This window comes from Corvus hawaiiensis, chromosome 5 (genome assembly GCF_020740725.1).
Source record: "Corvus hawaiiensis isolate bCorHaw1 chromosome 5, bCorHaw1.pri.cur, whole genome shotgun sequence".
Taxonomy (NCBI): Eukaryota; Metazoa; Chordata; class Aves; order Passeriformes; family Corvidae; genus Corvus; species Corvus hawaiiensis.
The window spans coordinates 18,546,467-18,570,111 of record NC_063217.1 but is presented as its reverse complement, the minus strand read 5'-3'; the positions used below and the strand labels follow the sequence as shown (position 1 = coordinate 18,570,111).

General features: G+C 41.2%; 1 protein-coding gene and 1 long non-coding RNA gene across 4 annotated transcripts in view; one reads left to right on the top strand and one right to left on the bottom strand.

The window, feature by feature from the left end:
- Window positions 1-23,645, top strand: part of PPARGC1A (PPARG coactivator 1 alpha) — a 368,736-nt gene that overhangs the window by 275,724 nt on the left and 69,367 nt on the right. Inside the window, exon 1 of one of the 3 annotated variants that reach the window (XM_048304126.1) lies at window positions 11,151-11,273. The exons of the other annotated variants lie outside the window; for them this stretch is intronic. Within the exon in view, the coding sequence (XP_048160083.1) occupies window positions 11,265-11,273 (9 nt within the window). The 5' untranslated portion in view covers window positions 11,151-11,264. Of the gene's footprint in view, window positions 1-11,150; window positions 11,274-23,645 lie in introns of those variants that run through there. 3 annotated transcript variants of the gene reach the window in all.
- On the bottom strand, window positions 13,224-15,280 carry LOC125326156. Its single transcript, XR_007203703.1, has 3 exons — window positions 15,059-15,280; window positions 14,824-14,921; window positions 13,224-13,582 (listed from the first exon to the last, which is right to left on the bottom strand). It is a non-coding gene; the product is annotated as an uncharacterized LOC125326156 (long non-coding RNA).

The following is a 23,645-nucleotide window of genomic DNA, read 5'->3' as shown; positions in this document are numbered from 1 at the left end:
CAGTAAAATTCAGAAGCCTTTTTGTTTTGTTATGGTTGATCTTTAAAGTTATTGAGAACGACGCTGAAGTCATAGCTGGCAAAATAGACCTCACTGTTCTACATAAATGTCAGCAGCGCCAAGGCAATGCATTCCGAGAGGTAACAATTCGTGCATTCACAGGGAAGGCGAGGTGCGCACACGTACTGTACCCTTTAAACAGGCTGACACCTGCACCAGACATTTCAAAAACAATGCAAAAAATGCTGCATTATATAAAGCATAGCAGTGGCCCTGACTGCTCAACCACTTTGACAGATGTGTTAAAAGCTGTGTTGTGAGGATCCTGGACGAAAAAATTGGGCTCCTGATGGGGACTGGGGCCATGGTATCTCTCCCTCATGAGGTAACATCAAAGGTGCGAAGAATTTAAATTACACACCAGGAAATTCTGGTCACATGAGTGGCATGACTTATGTGGTAACACAGAGGGTGATATTACACCAGCAGCCTCTGGAGCGAAGAGGGAAATGCTGGTAGGATGGCACGCTCATCTCCCCACGTGAGCCCATGTGCTGCTGGGCAGAAGGCAATCCCCATGGGAGGCTGTCTCCGTTTGGGGGCTGCCTGCAGCCACCCTGTGCCCCTGCCATCATCACGAGCAGGGAGCAGGGTGGCATAAATTTTAGGTATTGGGATCAGCTTTCTTTTGCACAAAGGGAAGATGTGGGATTATGAAATCAGTGTTTGCAGCATTGTGAAAGCCTTTCCTGGGGCTATGAAGCCAGAGGAGGTTTGGCTGCTGGTTTGGTTGGGAGCCAGGAGGAAGGCCAACAGAAAAGTATTGTGTGAAGGAGAAATTGTGCTGCTCCCTTGGCCCTCTGTATGGAACCACATTTCTCTTCCTCTCATGTCTGCAAAGCCTCAGCCTCGGGGAAAAAAAAAAGAGTGAGAAAGGTGGAGAAAGTCTGGAGCAGGAACACCAAGTAGCAACCCTTCCCTCCATTTTAAACTTGGGGCCAAACCCAAGTGCGATCACAAGCACTACAAAACATAGTTGAGACTAATTACAAGTGAGACTCAAAAGGCCCATAAGCTTTTGGAAAGGGGTTAAAAAATCCCTTAGATGGGGCCCCGAGCACACTTTGTTTAAATTAAAAACAAAAAAAAAGGAAGAAGAAAAAGAGGCAAACAAAAGAGAAACAAAAATCCCCTTGGCTCTACCGACACCACATGCACAAGTGAGTATGTTGGCAGAGAACATCCATGTGGGATTTGTATTGCTTGAGAGGCAGAGAGAATGACACACTGTGAAAGTGCAGGAATGCCCTTGCTGGTGAGGGGCTTTGTTCCCTCTTCCAGCAAAGCTGCAAAAGACAGAGCCACCGGAGTAGGAAACAAGAGAAAAGTGGTTGAACTGTGTAACAGTAATAATCATAGTAGCAGTGACAGTACTGATTCCCTGTGAGCCCTGGTTGGTGCCTGAGCCCATCTCTCAACACACTCAGGCCTGCTGGTCACTTCACCCTGCCTATCGTGGATAGGAGTTGCTTCATCTGTAAAACATGACTGATAAATTGCTAATGTGCAGATTTGTGATGAGCTCAGATCATTAATAGTTTGCATTGCTTGTAGATCCTCTATTAGAAAGTGCACGCAAGGCTAAATCATTACTTGTTTCTTTTCTTGAGCTGAATTACTCACTTTCGGAAAAAAACCTATTTTCTGCAGATGCTGTATGAAATGTTTGTCCTAATGCTTATTTATCGTGAGTGGCACTGATGGAACGGGTGCTGGTATGAAGCAGATGTATCTGTGTAATAGTTTACTTTGATGGCTCCTTTAAGAGGCTTCATAATCTTTATATTTTACCACTGGGTTTGGAATTTTATGCTCCTTTAACAGGTGTATTACCTTGATCAGATGTTTTCATTTTAAACTATTGACTTATGAGCACATGGCCTGCAGGGATTGATGTGCAGCAAATTGATTCCTTTTAAAAGATTTATTCTTATATTCTCTTTTTATTTAGTGTAGGAGTTCACTAGAAAACATAAAGTATTGATAATGACAGTTCATGAGTAAAAGTGAAAGTGTCCTGCAATTAAAATCTTTGTCTCCCTTAGTTTAAAAGTAGAAAGAAATCAGTAGGGATGGGAATACACACAGAAAGATCCAATCTAAAATCAGACAGGGTTTTGTTTTCTGGGTTAACATTTAACAAACCCAGCTTTTAAAATGTTTCTTCTCCACTCACAGCCACTATTGTTTTTGTGCACTTTTATCATTCAAAGAGTTCAGGCTATTTGAAAAGGATGTGTACAAAGATTACCTTAAAATGACTCATTGTAAAAGCTCCCTACCTGATGAATTTGTCCTATCAGAACGAACATCTATTTTAATAGAATCCACTAAAAAAGCTCAATCTGTTCAGCCTGTGAGATGGAATGCAGTAGCAGAGTCCTGCCATGAAAATAGCTTGTGTAATCAGTGGAATATAAATGGCAACAGCATCTTGTACTCCCTTTTATGATGGTGGAAAGAGCAGGAATTCAGTGGGCAGCCATATGACCAGGTCCTGCATGACTGAGGAGCTCACATTTTTGCATTACACTGTAGCACAGTATCTCGTGTGTCCAAGAGGAGGTAAATTGTTCCCATGCCTTGTGACCAGAATCTCTGTCTGGAGGAAGAAGCAGGATAAAGGACCATTATTTTAGGAGAGGCATTAGAAATCTGTGTAACTGCTGGAAGCATTGATTAACAAAATATTTTGTCATAATGGCTAGTACCCTTCTGAAAGTAAGAGTGGGGAAGCTGCTTGAAATAAAAAACTGCATATATGTCTGGGCAGCTTACAGTTTTAAAGCACTGTCTATGCTGACAGAAGAGGCACGGATATGACAATTACTGAAGGCTTAGTACAAGGATAAATTTAAAGCAACTTTATTCTAGAGTGAGCCTTCTGCATGAATGCATGACTTGTTTTGGTGCCAGTGTGGGTGGCATTTGTTAGATCCTGGAGTCCAGTCTGTGTTGCTGCATGAAATGAGTGTGATGGGGTCAGGTCAGTCCTTGCTGAATGATAATCCACATCATAAAGCTACTGTAAATGATTCAGCATGGTTTAGTATTATTTTCAGCCAGTGCCCAGGAGAGGCCAGGACTGAGCTAGCATTAAGAATGAATTGTCCATGCTTCCTACTCTTATATAACTGAGGGTTCAGGTCACAGAAAAGTACGTCAGGAAAATGAGCACAGCCTCTTTTCACAATGTAGATTACTTGTCTTCCTTAAACAAAGGTTGTGAACCTGGGGGGAGGTTTGGTTTTCAGAAAGCATCTCAGAACTTCCTAGAGAAATTGAGTTATGATTCTGCAAGTTGACAGAACTTCTAGGACAGATGCTGAATACCCTTTACTTTCACAGTGACCAAAGAAATTTGCCCCATTTTTGCAAGGAGTTCACATGTTGAGGTTGCAGCTTTGAATTTCTAAGTGGATATAATGTGGTAGCTTAAAGCCAAGAATTCAGTTGCAGACAGGTTATTACTGCAATTGGTGACTATTGTGATTTTTTTCTTTGATCTCTTACTAAGGCACCTTTGCAACATTAATTTGATTAAATTGTTGTTTGAGGTCATACCAAATTGCCATGTCCTTTTGTTGTTGCCCAGAAAAGGTTCTGAATAAGTTACTCATGTAGATACTTAGGTAGTTTTTTTAAGTGTTTGTAGAAGGCTACAGACAGGAGGGCTTGGATACAGGACTTCAGAAAAGGACAGACCAAAAAGAAAGAAAGAAAGAAAATTTGCAAAAATCAAAACCCATAATTCCTAATTGTCTAAATTCATTTTTAGCAACTACTGTTAGGCTGGACTGATGGCTGTGTGATTGCTCTGCTTCGTTCTGTAAAAAACGGTAATACTGTAGAGTTTCTTATGTACCAGGAAAAAAAATAAAGCAAAGCTCTGTGTGCTTCAGACTTGGCTAGTGAGTCCAGCCAAGAACAGATGGAAACTCTGCCAAACACTTTTTCATTGAAGAGTTTTCTTGAAGCTTTAAGAGGGGAAGATCAGAGCTTTGCAGACAAAATTGCTGATTCCTACTCAGGGTGCTACTCTCTTTCCTGCATTTAGGGCCGTCTTGCAAATATGGGGTAGACATCTGGCAAACCTAGGCTGGGTTCAGTGTTTGCCTGTGGCTACTCATGCATGAGGACCATTTGACTTGGGACTGAAATAAGCAGTATCTGCTGGGTTTTGTACATGCATTTTTAGGAGTTTTGAAACCTCGGTGTTTTGCTTTGCTGCAAGACCTTTTCAGCCTGTCCCTGCCCAGTAGAAGGTCCTGTGTGGAAGCCTCAGTGTTGTTCATGTTACCATCTCATGATGGAGCTTACTCTATCAGCTATAATGCTGTACTAGTGCAGGCCCCACACTTGAGCTCTTCTTGACCTATAGAAAGGTCAGTATCTTTTTTTCACCCTAGTTTTTCTGCAGTTATATTCTCCTTACAAGTACAGATGTGCTCCTTTACTTGCAGACTTTCTTGTCCTTTAGGATTGTACAATTATTTCAGAGGGGACTGTGTCCTAAAAGACTGGAAAAAAGTGTTTTTTTCTGGTTTGGGTCTTTTTTCATTCTTTCTTATAAAGAAATGCCATGAAAAAGCCATGAAGATGGAGTTCATTATGTTAATCCCATCTCTAAAAGCGCTGCTGTGCTGTGGGCCTTTGTTGTCAATAAAATGTCAAGCAATGGCATGTACAGCATGTTGTGCAGACTTCGAAATGCCGCAGCTGTAGGACTGCACTATGCTTTCTACACAAGAGCTGAGAAATTCGGGAGGGATTAATATCGGGTGCCCAAAGTGTTAATACTGAAAACCAAAAGAAAAAAAGCAAACCTTACAAAAAGATTTCTTCACTGTATTTGTAAAAATGGGTTGTCATTCTTCATAGCTTGAAAGACATCTGTTTACCCCTAGTTTATACAGGAAAGCTGGTGTAGTAGTTTGCCTTCTCACAGGGGCAATATCCTTTCGAGCGTTCATGCCAGTGTAGAGCATAGTGGTGCTATAATATAGTTATAGCCATTAATTTGTCATGCTTGTGATAATATGGGAGGCAGGTGAAATACCAGAAAGCAAATAGCCTATTTTAATTCCCAGAAAAGAGACTTTTCTTCAGCACTGACCCATTTTATGAAATTGTGGCTTTTGTGTTGTAAAGGACCTGATGCTTTTTTGGTACAAATGTGACCAGTTTGCAGGTCTCCACTCCTGTTGTGGGAATGCCTGGCTGCAGGAAGGTGAGCAAAATACATTAATAATATGATCCTCATCAGCAGAAACCAACAAGGAAAAAAATACATTCCTGGAGAAGTATTTTGTAGGTGTGGTACAGAGACTAAAGGACAGCACCATTTTTCATTCTCTCAAGCACTGAAACAGCAAAATTTGCCAGTCTGGTCATGGGGTAAAGAGAGCAAAGACTGTGAGCAGATAAACTCCTGCCCTAATTCTGAAATAAGTATCACACCTTGTTTCTCAGACATAGTATTCTGACATTTTTCATATTTTTTTGAGGAGTATCACCATATCTTCACACATCAGTGGTGTGTTTTAATACCAAGTCTGTGTTACAGATCAGTTACTACTGATTTTCAAGAAAAATTAAATACATTAGAATGAAGACTGGCCATACTGTGCTAGTAAAACTTCTGAGACCAGTGACTTAGTTTAGGATATAAGAGAGGTGAGGGTTGTCATGTGGAAGTAAGAGGGATGAGACATGATGGCTGTAATCTCAGGTCATGTAGGAAGTTCTAAGCTAATACCTGACCATAGCATTTTCATCTCCATGCTGCTTTCACACTGATTTCAGTGACCGGATGGCAGAAGGAAGAGACACATTGCTGTTATTATTTGATACATGTGAGCTCCTGTGGCCTTCCCACTGTATTTGCCTGGATTGAGCTTTGCCATCTGCACCGCGGGCCAGGCACTCTGCTGTGCGACTCCATCCACCTCTCCGTGGAGCACTTTGTTAGGTTTCATATAATTACAATTGATGTCTTTCAAAAAATATTGCATGTTATGTTTTATGTTCCTTTTTGACACCCGTGATAGGGTTTCTTTCCGCAAATCACCATGTTCAAAATGTGGAAAGATTGCAGCTGTAAAATTAATTTCATTTGTATTTATCCAGGTGTGGGTATTAGAGTCAACCGGAATCTGGCATCATAAATCCTCTTCCAGGAAAAAAAAGAAAAAAGTCAGTATCTGCATCCAGGTTTCTCTTGTCTTCCAGGCTCCTTTTTATTGTTTCACTCAACATGCTGGTGCTGCCAGGTTCCTTACAGCTGTTCTCATTTTGTCTGTTGCTGGCTTGTTTGCTGATTCAGTAAGTACAATAGTCTACCCTCCATCCTTTCCTCCTTCCCTCCATTCTTCCCTTTCTTTCCTACTTCCTTTTTCTCCTTCTCCAGTATGGGGGTAAACAACTTGAAAAGCACTTTCATCAGCACAAAGAAAGGTTGCTCTTGAAACAAGTTCTGCATCCAGGAATACTGTGACAAACTGTTTGATCAAACATTTTTTTCAGTGTGGAGGCATATCTTCTTACGTGCAGTATCAGCAGAGATGCTCTTTGTGTATGGTTTGGGGGTGTTACAGGTAGCTCTGAAAAAACCTGCACTTACAGGAAAGTAATTTTCTACTTGAAGGAAGATCGGGATTTAGCACAGGGAGCCAGAGCTGTTGTCAGGCTTTTGTAGGTGGTGTGGTCTGTTGGGCTAAGTTAGGCAGCAGCACAGGACTTTCTAAGAGTAGGTATGAGGATGAAGAGTTGCTACTTTTGCACAGAGCCCTTGTGACTCAACTGACATTTCTACTTGGAAGAATTCCCTTTTTAACAGTGAGAAATATTTTAGTTTGTCTGCTTGGCCCTCTGTGATATGTTCCTACCTCACACTAATGCCAGTCGTATCAGATCGTTCTAATTATAAATGTGACAACTCTGAGAATTTGGATTGTAAAATCCTGGGGGGTTTATGGGGTATTTTCTAACTCCAAACCAGAAAAAGTTACTAGTAGACTTAACCAGGTTAGAAGGTGGTGTTTTAGCCACAGCAGTACCTAGTCCACACCTGGATTTGAGCCAGGGAGTACATCTGCTATATATCTGAGAGAGAGAAACGAAAGTATCCTATGCTGTGAGATTGATATCAGCAGGGTCCCCTGTTTCCAACCATGCTCATTTGCTCTAAGTCATGAAATTAATTAATGGAGAAATTTTCTTGTAAAATAGAGCAGCAGTTCTGATTTACATGACTTCTGTGCATTTGCAAGTATTTTTTTCCCCCTATGGCTGGAGTTGTATTAACAGGTTTTGTTCCCATAAATGAACTAACACGCATGTATTAGGCAGAGATCTCAGGGAATCCAGTCTCTGCAACAACTTTGGCATTTCTTCCTGTTTATTTATTTGTACCAATGAAGATGCCCCCCTGCTCTGTGCCATTCCCCCCCCCCCCCCCCCCCCAGCTTAGCTACTAAGCAACCTCTTCAGTGGCTGCAGTGAATCAGCACTTCTGGCAGGCTCGTAGCTCCTGTGCTCTGCCTCCAAGCGTGACTCCAGTGCGGCACACAGACCCCTCTCAGTCTGCTTCCCTGCCGAAGGAGCAGGGCTCGGCCCTTAAGGCACAAGCTTTCCTGCAGTTTTACAAAACAGAAAGTAGATCAAAACATTGTGCTGGGTTTTATTTTCCCTTTTTTTCCTGATGGAGATCCAGGAGATATTTGCAGCCCCATTTAAAGCACTGTGTGGGCATTCAGATAGTAATTAGTAAGTGTAATAAATATACTAAGAAATAAAAGAAAATTAAGCTAGATACATTGCAGTTGGAAAAGATGAACCTTATAAGATTGACAGATGTTTGAAAATTTTGAGAAACTCTGAAATAACTGCAGAAAATAAACAAAAATCCAATAAACACAAGAGTGCTCTCTCCTCTCCCAGTGTATTTGCAAATCCTTTTTCAGGTCATGTTACCTAAAATAAAAAGGAAGAAAAGGGAGTTCCATTTATTTCATTACAAGGCTGATTTTCAAACTCAGAAAGCTCTCTCACTTCAAAGAAAACCCCACAGAAGATACTGAGGTTCTCTCTGAGCCTTTGGTAATGCTCCCCAAATTGTGCATATCTTCTTCAGTCTGGCAATACAGAGAAAGAGGGTGTTTGTAGACCCATTGCTTTGAATGAATAACACTTGAAACCACAGCTAATCTCACGGAACAAGTTGATGAATAAGGTGTTGAATTAAGGACTCAGAGCATGACCCATGGGAAAGGATAAATCCTGCTTCACTGGAGTTTGTGGTAAGGCTGCTGTTGATGGGGTTGCAGAAGGGCAGGATCAGGCTCTCTGTTTTGCTTTGAATGTGTTTTTCTTAAATGGTAAGGGAAATGAAAATAATTTGCTTCCAAAAATTGTTTCCTCATAACCAGTATAATAGCAGTATGCAGCAGGACTCGGAGGTCCTGAGCTGTATTTCTGGTGTTTTATTGTTGAATAGTTTTTTTTCTCCTTACATTCAAATCTGAACTGAAATGTTGGCTGAAATCCTTCATGTGTGTTTTCATGTGTGGTTCCATAGGCATTGTTTTCCTTGATTTCCATTGACATAAATAGTTAAATAACTGAGGAAACTGGAACTATCTAGTATTACTCCTCTTCATCAGATAATTGTCGCTTTGCAGGCCTAATATGCAATGTGTTGATTAGTGCTTTTGTTATATTAAGGAGTTTATTTTTACTGTACATCAAATTTACTATAGATTAGGCTCCTGTATGCAATTCATTAGATATCTTGGAGGTGGTTTTCAAAGTGATGTCAACCTTGCCTCTGCTTGAGAGCTGAGTCCTTCAGAAAATCACAATACAATCTACGCATGCAGTGCCTGTCATTCTGAGTGAGACATTGAGACACTAGGGACTTCCAGGGTTCAAAAAGAGCTCCTGGTATTGGCTCTGGAGTGCCAGCACTCCCAGCGTGGTCTTGAAAAGACTCTCCTACTTCTGTAGGTGGTGCAGAGAGAGTGCCCCACAGCATAGGTCTGCTGGAGTGCTGCACATCTCAGATGGCATTGCTGTGTGTCCATGTGAGACAGTGTGTGCTGAAATGTGCTTGCCTCAGCTGTACTGTGAGTTGTATGAAAGAATGCATGCAGGTGTTGGCACATAGAGTCATGTGTGAATATAAATGGAGCCTGTATTTTCAAAAGTGGTCCATTGTGTTGGGGATTAATGAGAAACTTGATCATCCAGTGTTTGCCGGCAACTGCATACCCTGTGAACACACCGTGTATTCCACATCTAGTGGCACGGGTGTGTATTTTAAGGTTATGGTTGTGGAGAGGATTATCTTTTTTTAGGTTTGCTTCATTAAGCCAATTAGAAATGTTCAAGACTAGGAGGTGTTTTTCCAGGTCTTATGACCCCTTTAGTTAAACAATGGAGCGAGAAGTGAAGCAAGCAAGCAAGCAGACTACAGAATAAGCTGTGTAAATAAAATACAGTAACTAGCTTTTGGTCAGGTAGCATCTTGCTGAGCAGTCTGATTATTGACTACCCAGCCAGTTCTGCTGATATGACCAACATAAATTCATCTTTGCTGCTTTTTTTACTGATGCTAATGCCAAAAAACCAGAGGAGCTCTAGGAAAGGAGAACTGGATTCAATTCTGGTTCATGAATCACATATTGAATTGTCAGGAAAGGAACAAATTCTGCCCCAATTGCCACTATAACTATGATAGGTTGTACTTGTGTGCCTCAGGGCAGAATATGGTCTGAAATGAAATAGATGAGGTCAAAATCTGTTTTCATTGATCAAAGAGAAGGCAGTGAAGCTGTAGAGGCAAATGTGACAGCAAAATATTGTCAGCAAGGCCATTCCTCTTGCCAGTGATGCATCATGGCAAAAAGAAGGCTGTTTGATTTTCAGCCTCCATGATGTCTTGGTTGGATTGATAAAAAAAATAATCCTTCTGTAAGCAAGTAAATTGAACAGAAAGTAAGACACAGTCATTGAGTTGCAAAGATGCCATTTATATAAAGCCTTTCTGCATGGAAAAAGAAAGGGCCATTCTGTTTTTGTTGTGGAAAGTATTAATTTTTATTTTCTTTTTACTTATATTTTTAAGATCTTGCAAAAGGGAGACAAGGAATGTGGTTTCAGGAATAATCTTCTTTTATTCCATCAGATATATTCTGCAGCCCATTCCATAAAGATGACAATAATAAAAAAAGCAAGGGACACAATATAAGAAACAACTTTCTTTCTGTTAGGGCGGATGGCTTTATAGAATAGATACTGAAGCAGAAAAGAACTGAAAGTGGTTTCTGAGAAGTGTTGACCTCCTTTCGTGCCACTTACTGTGAATTAAAGCTGTGAGTGAGAACTAGTTTGGGCATGTGGTACAGCACTTACAGCAATTGCTGCCAAGGAACAAGATTTGTGTTTCTAAGGAAATGCAACAAAAGAAAATGGTTTAAGAGGCAGTGGCTGTCACTGTGTTAAAAAAAAAAAAAAAAGTATCTATTTATGTACAGATAGGAAAGAAAGGCCGAATTGGGTTATTCTATATGCAGGTTAGCATATGTGTGAACTCCTGTAATGTGAGATTCAAAATCAAACTACTGTGCATTGTGCAGGGTTTAGCATATCTCACACTGTTAGAGTTTACAAAGTTGAGCTAGCTAAAAGCGGTTGTGACCTGCTCTGTGCCTGTGATTGACTGTTGTTTGTCATTCTTACAGGCGTTATTAGTAACAGTGATCTGTTATAGGGAAGGGATACATTTAGAGCAAGGAAACTGGGTTTTTGTGGCTTTTTGGAGCTCCTTTCTTACGAAACCAAAAGGCAAATAACTTCAGCACTTCTAAACCAAGGCTGCCAAACAGTATCACTTACCACTACCTTTAAGGTTATAAATATCTTAGGACATGACATCCGCTCACTGATTTGTAGCAAAGATGTTATGAGATTTGTTCATGCACTGAAGTTTCATTAAGGGTTTAAAACTATCAAAACACCAAGGAAAAAATATTGCTGTATTTACACAGTGTCTTAACTCCTTTTTTTCACCCCTCTAGGGCTGGAAAGGGAACCACCTGTCTCCTTTGCTGATGTCAGACTGCTGCCTGGAGACATGGTGCTATTGGAAAGCACACGATACTGTACATATTTACACCAAGCTTGTATCTGATTGAGATTGTGCTATGAGACCTGTGAGTTCACAAGTTTCTTCATCATAGTCTCATGCATTAAACATGTATTTGAACTCTGGCTTGAAAACCGTGTGATCTTATGATAGACGTATTTATGTAATAGTTAAATGAATGATCATGCGCTCTCTGGCTCCTTTTCCATGCAAATGCAGAGGAAATTGAATATTACAATATTTCAGTGAGATGTCCTCAATAACAAATTACTGTTTAAAATAACCAATATTTGTATGTATATCAATTGCCTAGCAGTTATTTTTGTCTGCTATTTGCATGATATGGAAAAGAGTTTTTCTAGCAAACGTTTTAAGCTACTTGGTGCTGCTTTCCTTTTGGAATGATCACAAGGGTGCACATTTAGGGACGTATTTTCCATCTGTTTTTTTGAAGCTGGCAAAGCACATAATTTGGAATAAAAAAGAAGTCTGAAAGTACCCATATTTGAACTGGTATGTGTTTGAGCCATTCTAGGAATTCTTACTCTGTAGCAGTTGGTAAAATTGAAGGACTGTATTGTACCCTTGGATGCAGTATGCAGGCAGGGCTCAGGGCCAGTGGGAGCCCTATGGGAGTACCCAGGGGCGCACCAGGGCCCTCCTGAGGGTTTTGCTGCTCAGTTACCGAGGCAAAAAACTGAAATGATCAGGGAGAGCTCTGTGAACTCCAGCTGTTTGATGCAGTCTTGTGGTGTGGAGTTTTGTTTGAGGTGGGTGCTTTTGCAAAGGCTGGGCTTGAGCTTCTCTTCATACAGCTTTGAGTGATGTGCCTGATGGAGAAGACCCACTGAGTCTTCTGTGTCCTGCGGTGGTGGGCATGGGGCTGCCCATGCAACCTGTTTGTGGGCTTGCTCAAACACCCTGTGGCTTTTGCCAGCAGATGGGGTCTTTTAAAGCCAAATACAAGCTTTGCTGCAGGTCTGTGACCCACATACAGGTTGAGGCCTGAGCTTCCATGCAGAGCGGTACTGGCACGATGGTGATTCTTTTCAGAGTGGGGATCTTCACCTGGTGAGCCACAGATCACCTACACTCCCTCTGCTTTTCCATAAGTATTGCCTTAGCTCTTCATATCACCTCACCCTTTTGATGGGACTCCTTGTTGTATGTGGTGAATAAGTTGGCCCTGTTGCTCTGTCAGTGGTTGGATCAAGCTGGGATTGAGTGCAGTAATTTCTCTTAGTTGAGCATTTTGAAAGCACCAAAATACTTGGGGACAGCAGTGCTCCTGGAAATCTATGGGACTGGGGACAGCTAGGTAAAAAGAGCTCCAGGAAATGTGAACTGTTGCTGCAAAACCTAACTATGGGAGGTAGAGCAGATTTGGGGATAGTAGTGTGCCTGGGGTATCAGATTGCCCAAATTAAGTTCTGACAAAAGAACTGGAGTTCTTTTTGCTGAGGTCTAGAGTAGATCTAGTCAACATCACAGGTGTTGAGCTGCTTATGTCTCCTGAGCAGTTCAGGTACAATTCCCGGGATGTGGAGATGGTTTTTCGCTATCAGCTGGATGGGCTTTTTTGCCTGAAGGCTGTTCCAGCAGAAAAACTCTTATCAGTGGGTGTTGCTGAAGACAATACTTCTGGATCACTGTGGGAACTAGTTCATTGCTAGCGTGCACCAAACTCATAGTGGTACAGGGGGAGATGTCAGTATCTCATCTTCCAAGGTCTCCTTACTCTTGTTAGTTTTTTTATAATTTGTGATTTATTTAGTGTAGCTCTTCGCTCTATGTTACGGATTTTTTTTTTTAATGGAGATTGAAGGGTAAGGGAAAACTGGCCTTCCCTATCCTACAGACAGAGAAGTTACAGCTGGAAATGAATTCTTGGGTCCTCTGTTTCATCCTCATGTGCTAGCTATTTGTATACTAAACAGAGTGTTCTAATGTATGATTGATATTAATTAGGTTTCTGCAAAGTACTGCACACCTCAACTTGAACTGAACCAGAAATAAATATATTGCCATATATTAACATTTTATTAGTTGAGAAGAAGAATAGGATGAAGACACCAATGTGAAATCCAAAGTATGAGCTTCAGATTGAATTAATGCCAGCAGTGCCTTGAGATTAATTTGGTTACTATGGGTACAGAATAAGAAACAGCATACCATAATGTAACTATGTTTACTGATTCATTTCTGGCATTAAAAACTAAAACCACATTATACATGCAACAACAGCCTTTTCTTACTTGGACAAAGGTGGGTACATTTTAGTAATTACAGTGAATGTTGCCCTCTGAAAAGTGCCAGTACTCCAGCAAAGAAGAGTGTTGTTCTTGTAGAGGATCTGCCCCATCGCAAGCAGCAGACCTGCAATACACCAAAAGAGACACAAAGAAAATACTACCAACCCAGGAAGCTGCCAGTCTTCTACAGCTTCTCATTAAATATCTCTTGTAACATGATAACATCTGTTTCATGTACCATTCAACTGGCCAAATGTGAGTTTTCTATCCTTGCGCCACTTCCTATCTCATCAGTATGTAGGAGAAGGAACAAGTTTTGCATCTTAAGATGTTGAAAGCTGAGTGATAATAAAATAATGCAATAGAAATACCATATATTCAGAAAGCAATTATTTTAAGGAGTTTCAGTTTTGACATGGCTAGATTAAGTATGAAGCTTTTTGTTTTTATACTTACTGTCAAGAATGTTGTTAAATACTGATACCACCTCCTAAGAGAACAACTTTTAAATACCAAAATGAAAAGGATAAGCATTAAATATTTTGGTAGATGTATTGTGCCATAATGTATACTGTCTTGTTCTTAATACAAGGCACAGTAGGGCTTAATTAAAAAGTGATTGTACGATCTATCACAAACCTGCATTAGGGATATGGATGCCAAGAAAATTAAGTTGAATAGGTGGTGATAATGAAATCGATATTTTATTGAATAGCTTTTATTCCTATGCCTTTGTTTGCTATCCTTGCCTTCCTGTCAGTAGGTAAGACATTTACCATCCAAAATTCTTTGAAGGAATTCATTTAGTCTGATGCTGCTTTGTTTCATTATTTTATCAGTGTAAGTTATTTTATTCATTTTTTGACAGAGTAAAATGCCTTGACAAACTTCTGACTCCGTCAGAGCAGAGCATGACAGTAAACAAAGAGAAGCAAGTCCTTACAAGCTCGTTCCTGTTAGGAGTAGCTAGCTAACAACTGGTACAAGGGTGATTTTCTATTTCGTGTAAGCAAAATTCACAGTCACTCAAAGCCTCCAGGGCAGCCCCACAACCTGATTTTAGTACAGATTTTTCCTGTTCCAGCTCCTGGTGTGGCTTTAGGACCTGCTAAGTAGAGTGTTTAGCATTAGAGAACAATGAAATATAGCATAATACCAAGTGAAGAATATATACAATAGAAGTAAGTATTTTTACAGCCTGGGCCAAAATCTCCCTTGTTGTAACTTCATCAACTTAAATGCTATTGATTTTTCAGGTACCACTGACCTGAAATTGCCAGGATTGTGCTTGGGATGAATTTGACCTATACCGTTAAGGCCAAGCAGAATCACAGTTTTGAAAATGTAATGCAAAGAAATAGTTACCGCGTATTCTTCTGTCTTTTAATTCTACACCCGTCACTCAGTTCAGTGCACTGTTGCAAAGTCTCTTCTTAAGATGGGTAGAACTGTGTCTGCAAGCACTGCAGAAAACAATAAAAGAGCTTATTGTTCCCCTTCATGTTTTTAAGAGTGGTGTGCTGCAAACCAGACCGCCTGTGCTTTCTGAACAGAGCTGCTGGGGCAGCCAGCTCAGCTTTGTTTTCACATCCCCACTTACTAAGTTCAATGTTGCCGGTGTCCTTTAAGTGGCAAAAAATCAAATAGCCAAAAGGAAAGACTCGTTTTCATGATCCTTCTGCTTGCGTGTCTCAAAAGGACACGTATCACATAGTGCAGTGTACTGCACATTGCAACTTGCAGCTTGTCTCGTGCCTGGGTGCAGTAGGCAACATGGGATAATGTGCTAGAGGAGAAGACAGGCACAGCACAAGGCTCTTGAAAGCCATGAGAGGCACTGAAAGCTTGCGTTCGTGGTATGCAGCAGTATAGGTATTTGAAAGGTTAGGTTCTGTCTATTTTTAGATAGCCTTCACACTGGAACTGATCTAAAAATGAAGGGGACATAAAAATTGCACGTGTCTCTCCTGATTTATCAGAGATTTTTTGACAAAATGCATTAAAAAAGATTGTCCTCTGAATCAGAGATACTTTTTTCTGAAGTATAGCTGTGCTTCTTATTTAGAAGAGGAGTCTTTATGTTCTTAATTAAAATGCCGGTGCTGTCCATTTCACTCCAAGATCAGCATTTTCAGATTTTAGCAAAGTTAAAGAAATATGACTTTCCTACTTATTGTTTGGGAAGATTTATTCACTTGTGTAAATGAATTTTAAAAAATTGGCAAGGCCTTTTATCTCATATAAAATAAATCTGAAGATAAATGATCTTTTCCACTAACATCACCTATCATTAAAGTGGCTAAATGAAAATCAAAATGTGCTGCTATTTAGTGCCTGCTCGCCTTTTTACGGGAGATGAAATTGAGCATGTTTACTGGGCAGGAATTGTCAGCGATGCTTCGATTTATTACATTGTCCAGGATATAAATTAACAATCACCATGTGTTTTCCCCCAGTCTCCCTGGAAGATGGTAGCCCTACCTCCCCATAGTGTACATCTCCAGCATGCTATGAATGCTCCTACCCTTCCTTAAAGAAAACCTGCAAACAATGTAAAATTGTGTTGCATTGAACTGAAGTGCAAATATTTTTCCATGTCTTTGTAAACAGGAGTGCATGTGAGAATGAAACAACTGGAGGTCTACCTCCAGAAAACCCCCCGGGATGCGTCACACTCATTTCTCCAGTCTATGCAATCTCGGTTTAATAAATTGGTAATAATATTATGATGAAGTGCTCTTTGGGGTTGGTTTGCTGTTTTTTCAGAGGGGTTTTTTTTTTACATAGCAACTTGCAACACAAATTAAAATAATCTTCCATTCCAACAGTTTCCTGGTTTTACTTGGTTCTTTGTTTCTCAGAGAGGAAGGGGGAGCCTGCAATGGGCAAAAGGGAAAGGTGCACTCTGGTGAAGTCTCTGTTTCAGTGTGAATCCTACACAGTCCTTTCAATGCTTTTGGTTAACTGCATTGCCCTGACTTGCACTTCCACGTGTGGAGTTCAAAAGAGCAGAAACAACAAATAGTGTTTAATTGAGCCAGATTGCTGAGGAATTTTACTGTGGTAGAGATCCATTAGGGACAAACATAGAAGTAGCAATCTTACCTTATTTGTTGATAGACAGGAAGTAATGAAAGTACAGTCATAGCTCTTTTGGGGAGGAAGCGTGAATCTTCCTGGTACCCACTTACAAAATAATAAATAATCAGTGTCCCAGGGCAAAGGATGTTCAGCAAATACTAAATTTCTTGGGAACAAAGATATCTAAAATGGTGATAGCTGATGCAATCTCAGTGCTATATCCCTGTTGCATTCACAGGGGAAAGCTGGGGAAGCCTGAATGGTATGAAAACTTAAAAAAAAAAAAAGGTGGAAATGTGTGGAGGAGTTTCTGCTTTGAACTGCCTTGGTCCCACCTTCTGTGATAAGGTCTGATTCAAAACCTGCCTAAATCCATTTAAAGATTTCCATTCCCTTCTGAAGGATTTAGAGCAGTCACCCCTTCCAGCTACTTTAACCCCCTCTTCTACTTTAGTGCATTTTCTCATACAGGTATTGAGGCAAGTGATTTGGACAGAATAAAATAAAATAAAATGAAAATAAAATAGTAACTCACCCAAACCTTTCTGTGGCTAGTTCTCCCATTCCATCTCTGCACTAGCTTGTTTGGCCCTGAGTCAGAGGTGAAAGTACTGACAAATTTTTTGTCAAAAGCATCGCTGGAGGAAGGTCAGCCTCTGAAGGTTTACAGCTGCACTTTGTATAGCTAATAAGCCCTGGGCTAAATGCTTATCTTCCTTTATTTCAGTTATCTGAATTGGGGATGGAGGGAGGATGACATCTCTTGCCATTTGTGCAACTTTTTTAGATTAATATTGCAGCTCCAAGAAAAATGAATAATTGGACTTTTGAGCAGGGAGTGGAACCACAAAACCCATAGGGATTCCTCTAGCACTAGTCACTAGTTTGCATATTGCAAGTTAACTGCAATTCATGAAGGGTTCTGCCTAAAAATAACTCCAGGGCTCAATTTTGGCTGGCAGGAACTACTAGTTAAGAGGTCAGGCAAAGCTGATCCTTCAGAAGCCTTGTCTGCATGACACTGTTGGCTGTTGTGTGATCCCATCTCGTCTTGTCCTTGGCTGACTCAGGAAAACAGGGTGCAGGGGCTGTGAGGAGCTGGGGAAGGAGACCTTTGCTGCAGTCTGGGAGCTTCAGAGGCCAAGCAGTGAGTGCTGGCTGCTGCATGAGTGGAGCTATGTTGCCCACTGACAGGAGTTTCTGCAAAAGCTTGCACTCTTCCACAGGCAGACATAACTCTATAAAGCGTAATTTGATCCATAAGTGTATTTTAAAAAACCCCAAACACTAGGTCTTTTGTGTGATATCTTCATTTTATTTTGTTTGCCTAAAATTGTTGCAGAGCAAATCTGTGGCCTATGTTACTAAAACCCCATCAGATTACTACAGTCCAGAATTATGTCCACATTATACTTCATTTTAATATGAAAAATGCCAAGAGCTAGGCCCAAGAAAAAAGGCTGACTCAGTTCCACTGAGCTCTGTCTGAAGAAAGTCATATTTGAAGATGAGAGATGTGTTGGTAAGGCTGTCTGTCATCTCTAGTTTATTAAAAAGAATTGCTAGGAGGCACTAAAACTGTCCACTGCCTTTCCCTCTGTTCCTTCACTCAAAGGTGCTTCATTCACATCGACTTTACCATAGCGGTTTTGTGTAAAACAAGATTTGATTTTAGAGTATTTAAAGGTTACTGTTCTCTCCAGTGCTGTGCTGCAGCCTTGTGTGCGCTCCACTGCAGTCGCCTTACCAGGCATTTTATAGAGGAGATACCCTATGTTATGGAAATAATAGATTTTTTTCTTCCACCAGCTACTGCGAGCCTCCGCGTGGATCTGGTGGTAGGGTGTGTGCTCTCCTGCACTGCTGTGGCAGCCTGGGCATCACAGCTCCCCTTCAGGCTGGGAGGCCCTGGCTGGGTCACTAAATGGCCAGATGGCAAAGCAAACCCCAAATGCAATGTGGCAGCTGGGTGGCCACCTCAGTGAAGGCTGGTAGCTTTGAAGGCTGGTAGTTCCCACCAAGTTGCTTATGGTTGCACCAGAGAATCTTCTGTATCCATGGTGGTTGTTCAGGGGATCATCCTCTTCAAATCCCTCTCAGAAAAAGTCAGTAAAAACTAGATTGGCATTAACTATGAACAAGTCAGGGAACTAGAGCTCCAGGGTACTTCTCTAGGTGCTCAGGGGAAAGGGTGCAAGGTGGATGGTAGTAGAGATAATGAGAAAGATCTGGGTGGGGTGTTCAGAATGCTTCAGAGTGTTATAAATACAAGGTGTGTTCCTGAAGCTTCCCCAGGTTCTGCCCTGTGTGGCTGAAGCTGGAGAGGACAATTGCCTGTCCCCGGAAGGAGTGTGAGCATCCCAGCAAGGCTGGGAGTGGGAGAGGAAGGGCACAACTTCTGAGTAAGGGCAGATGTTCCAGGCCCCTGAACAGGAATGTCAGAAACCGGTTCCTTGGGTCTGATAATACCAGATAGGAGCAGATTTTGGTCTCTTCCCAGGGACTTGAATGTGTGGAAGGATAAGAGGATAATAAGAACTTTATGACTTCTTTTGTTCCAAGGAAATATCAGCAGTGAGGTGAGTAAAGGAGAGATGATGAAGATCTGCAACGGTCTGCGATTTTGATGTGGTCCTGCCTGCTCTGCCAACCTGCAAGACAGTGCAAAACTGGAGTCTGTCTCCTTGGCTTGCCTGGGTGTCTGTGCTCAGACAGCACCACAGCCTCCCCAGGAAACGGATGTGTTTACATGGCTCCATTTCTCAAACATACAGAGGTCATAAATTTAAAGGTAGATACTCTTTTACATATCAGTCTTTCTATAAAATAGTAACACCCAAGTGAAAGACACTGCTCGTATTCCTTTTAGTAAGCCTGACAAGCTGGATTTTCCTACAAATCATAGCAAAGCAGGGTTCTGGAGAACATATGCTCCAAATGTTGGAGGGAAACAAGTGACAAATATATTTTTTATGTAATCAGCTGGAGTGGGTTTGTTTTTCTTGTTTTTAATAACGAGTAAGTGAAACATGCTTATAAAGAGGGTGATGTTCAGGGAGGCATAAGAAAGATTATAGGAAGATTGCTTGTAATGGGTACCTGTGACCCTCCTGCTTTACTTGAACACTCCTGGAAGGTTTTACTACAAGCACTCAGTTACAAAGAGTCGCGTGTCTCCCAGCCTGGTTAACACTGATAATCAGGTAATCTGCACTAATGGTAAATACTCATAGTCAGGTCCAGTTGCACGTGAACAAGTGAATGATTTCCCCTGGCATTCAGTGCTGGTTTTTTGAGCCCTCAGTCTGTGGAGGCAGATGTGGCAAAATTCAGCCTGGTGTCAGTAATGTCAGTAATGCATCGCTGTTCAGAGAAAGTTATTTTGGACTCTCAAATATACAGCTCCTCAGACAGCAGCCTGTGACCCAGAGCTGGGCCAGGAATTAACTTGGCCCTGATCTCTTGAGTTTTCCAGAGAGCACTGTCCTGGGTTTCTATGTTAAAAAATATCTCAGATCATAACTGCCCTAACAAAACTAGAGAGAGCAGATGGCTTTAGTCCATTGTAGAATTACTGCACCAATGAACCCAGAAGTTCAAGGAGTTTGATTCACCAGCTTATGCTATCGAGAGTGTATTCTGGGTAGTATGAACTGGATAAATAAGGAAAAGAAGATGAGAAGGGGAAAAAAAAAGAGTAAACAAATAGGATAGAAGTGGAACAGAGAGAATGGACTGGAGAACAAATACAGGACTGTGCAAAAAATATGAGTAAAGATGCACAGAAGGAAGATTTTTCATAAAAAATTAATAGGGTACATATACTTTATATAGAACACCATTCACGCTAACACACCTTTGGAGTGCAGTTTTCTATTTTATATACAACATTGGCTGATCTTTTGCTGTAAAGCCATTCACTCTTGGAGGGTTTAGCAGAAAGGGTTGAATCGATGTGAGAACTGATTTGCAAACCTCATCGGGCTGAAACTTCCTCACTATTTTTATATACAAGTTTGCTTGTCCTTACTCCACTGGAAAAGTAGCAAACTTTGCCAAAAATCAGCAAGTATCACAGTCTTGGGGGCAAAGAAAGAAAAGATTTCTTCCTCAGTGCCGTAATGAAGGGGCTAAGTTTTGAATTTCGAAATCACAAGGTCTCCAAAATCAGTAGCTTCTTTAAGAGACCTAAATTACAGGGAATAAAAACCTGACCATAGCTAGAAAATGTGGGTGGGAGGAGAAAGAGATAAAATGAATGCTGAATCCAGGAAAAAGTCAAGGACAGAGGGCTTGAAGGCTTTGGTCTTTCATGTCTATTTCCTGTTGTTGCAGGCAGCCATACCTTCCAGTCCTGCTAGAAATATGTCAGGATTTCGGAATTAGTGCCCAAATGCTGTTGGAAGGCTTACCAGAACTTTCTTGAATCATGGCCCTTAAAGAAGAAAAGGCAACATTGGGGAATTGCTGAGACCTGGTACAGACTAACCTGAAAACAGGGGAAATGCAGTAGTTGAAGAGGTGGTCTGATACAGGTGTCCTGGTAAAGGACATTTCAACAGGGCAGATTGTGTCAAATGGACCCGCAGACTTTGTCAGCTGAAGGAGGGTTTTCTCTGTATGTGTTTGTTATGGAACCAAATATCATGTGTGTATGTGCTTAGCTATTGCCCCACAAAAGATGTTTGTGCAGTTCTTTAGTGTTGTCAAAACAGAGGGAAGAGCATTGCTAAAGCTTCTAGGGAATGTTCAGAAGACAAGGTTTCCTTTGAGGAAGCAGCTTAGGTGCTGGCTGGGTTTCACAGGCTTCATTTGCATGTGCGGAGGCTGCGTCGTTTCCAAACTACACCACCACTGCAGCTGTCTCCCTTGCTTTTCTCCTTCTTGGGGCACTAGGGTCAAAACCCACATTAAAACATGGGAAAGAAAGATCCTAGTGGGTAAATTTGTACTATGGCTTCTACTTAGACACTTCAGTTAAAAAAAAAAAAAATTCTTCCCAAGCAATGGGGAACCCTTGTTGAAATCTCACAGTCTTTTGTAGTTGGAGACTTGATTGGCATCTCTTCCAGGTAACACTGGAACTGCCAGCAAAGTTCAAGCTATAATGTAAACAGGGCCGTAGAAAAGCTCTGGGGGCTCTGCAATTATTACCTATTGGTTGCTCCCTCAATAGTGCACTAAAAAAGTTCTTCAATCTCTAAAGCTTGTATGGTGAGAGCACCACTAAGGTCACAGTTTCTATTTATCAGTTAACTTGCTAATTTGAAGGGAAAGCATTGAAGTGGAAGTGTAGAAAATAAGAAACAACATGAGCAGGTCAAAATATCCAAAACAGCAATATGAAATGTTCCAGTGTAAATACATTTCTATAAAAGGTGTGAATGAAATTTCAAAAAAAACCAGATGATGGATTCGGCACAGTCAATGAACACAATTATAAGTAGGTATTGAAGGAGAATATTCCACCAACCATGGATCCACAGATAATAATTAATAAGAGCCGACTCCACTCCAGGCACGCAGGTACCCAGTATTATTTCACAGTTGACTGTTCAGGGGTAGAGGTACTCACCTTTGCCACAGATCTTAATAATTTACTGCAGTTTTATCATTAAATCAGCATATAATTGGGAAGGAAATTAGGTTTTTTTTGTCATGAGGGCAAAGCAATACCGTTAATTTAATTATTTGTAGGAAAGGCTTTCTGTAGTTATTCGGTATTTTGCCGTGGTTTTTTTAATTAGGTAAAGTAAAAACAATGCCATTTTTGTCATCAGTGCTTGGTGAAAATATGACAGTGTGATGTGATTTGCAACTGAAGCACAAGCTTGGAAAAATGTACATTTTATCAGGACTGGCAATAATGAATTACAAGGAAACACAAATAAGCTAAGAAGATATCTGAGACCTCCTACCATTTCTGAAGGTTCCAGTGTCTGTGAGAAAAAGGCTATTTCAAGAATTGTACTTCTTATTTATTTTATTTCTCTCTGCAAAATTGCCATAGCCTGGTATAATAATTGAATTCATTTAGTCTTTAGAATACTCAAGTTTGCAAATAACAATGAAAATGAATATTTCATAACATGGAGGATGATAAGCTATAGTTTTGTAACTTTGACTGGTAGCCCAGCACAAGGGAACCAGCAATTACATTTCACGAGAATTTTTGCACCCAGATAACTAAAAGAACTGCAGCTTAAGACAGTAAGCAGGCAGGTGGGGTAGTTAAACAAGACCTTTATTTTTGGTGGTTTATTCCCTGTTGTGGACAACATTTTGCAGTTCAGTTTGATACATGGAGTTTGTTGCGTATGCAGTGCAAAGGGGTATCACAAACCAGTTGCACTTGCAGCAGCCCCTATTGTCTGGGAAAGGCTTTGACGGGGAGACAGGTCTGTTAACAGTGTGTCTGGTTTTTCACACGACAAGAGATTTTAAAATTTATTTATTTTTAATGAACAAACGCTGGGTCCAGGTCAGAAGGGTACAGAAATGCGCCCTGAGGCAGATTATATAGAGGCGGGTGGGGGTCAGGGCGGTCCCGGGCAGGACGGAGGCAGTTCCTTGTAACAGCCATGGTTTCTTGGGGAATGCGCTGAGACAGAGAAGTGATTAAAGAGCAGCTCAGAGGTACTGTAATCCACCTGGGAACAGGATCAGGCTTCCCCCTCGGAGCAGGTGAGATAACTGTAGGAACGCTTTTTATAGATGCTGAGTCCATTTCAGAGAAATGCTGGGGTGGGTGGGAGTGGGGGGGGGGGGGGGCGGGGTGCCAATACATTTACGGTGGAAAAACTAACTTGAGTTGCAATTGTCTACGAGATACCATTAGCCTAACTAAAATACTTGGGGAGGTGCAAAAACCCCGAGCGCAAAAAATGTTGGGAGGAGGTGTAACTTTTGCCAAACTCTGGGATAGCCTCTCTAAAGAACAGCGCCGGGAAAGCGGTGCAGGCACTGGAAAGGTTGTGCTGGGGCTACTCAGAGCACGCAGGCTGTAGCTCGGCTGGGAGTCATTTCACTTTTTCTTTATTATAAGCGCAGCTCTGCCTATTGTGTGCTGGGGTGTGGGGGGAAGACAAAGAAAGCAAGCTAAGAAA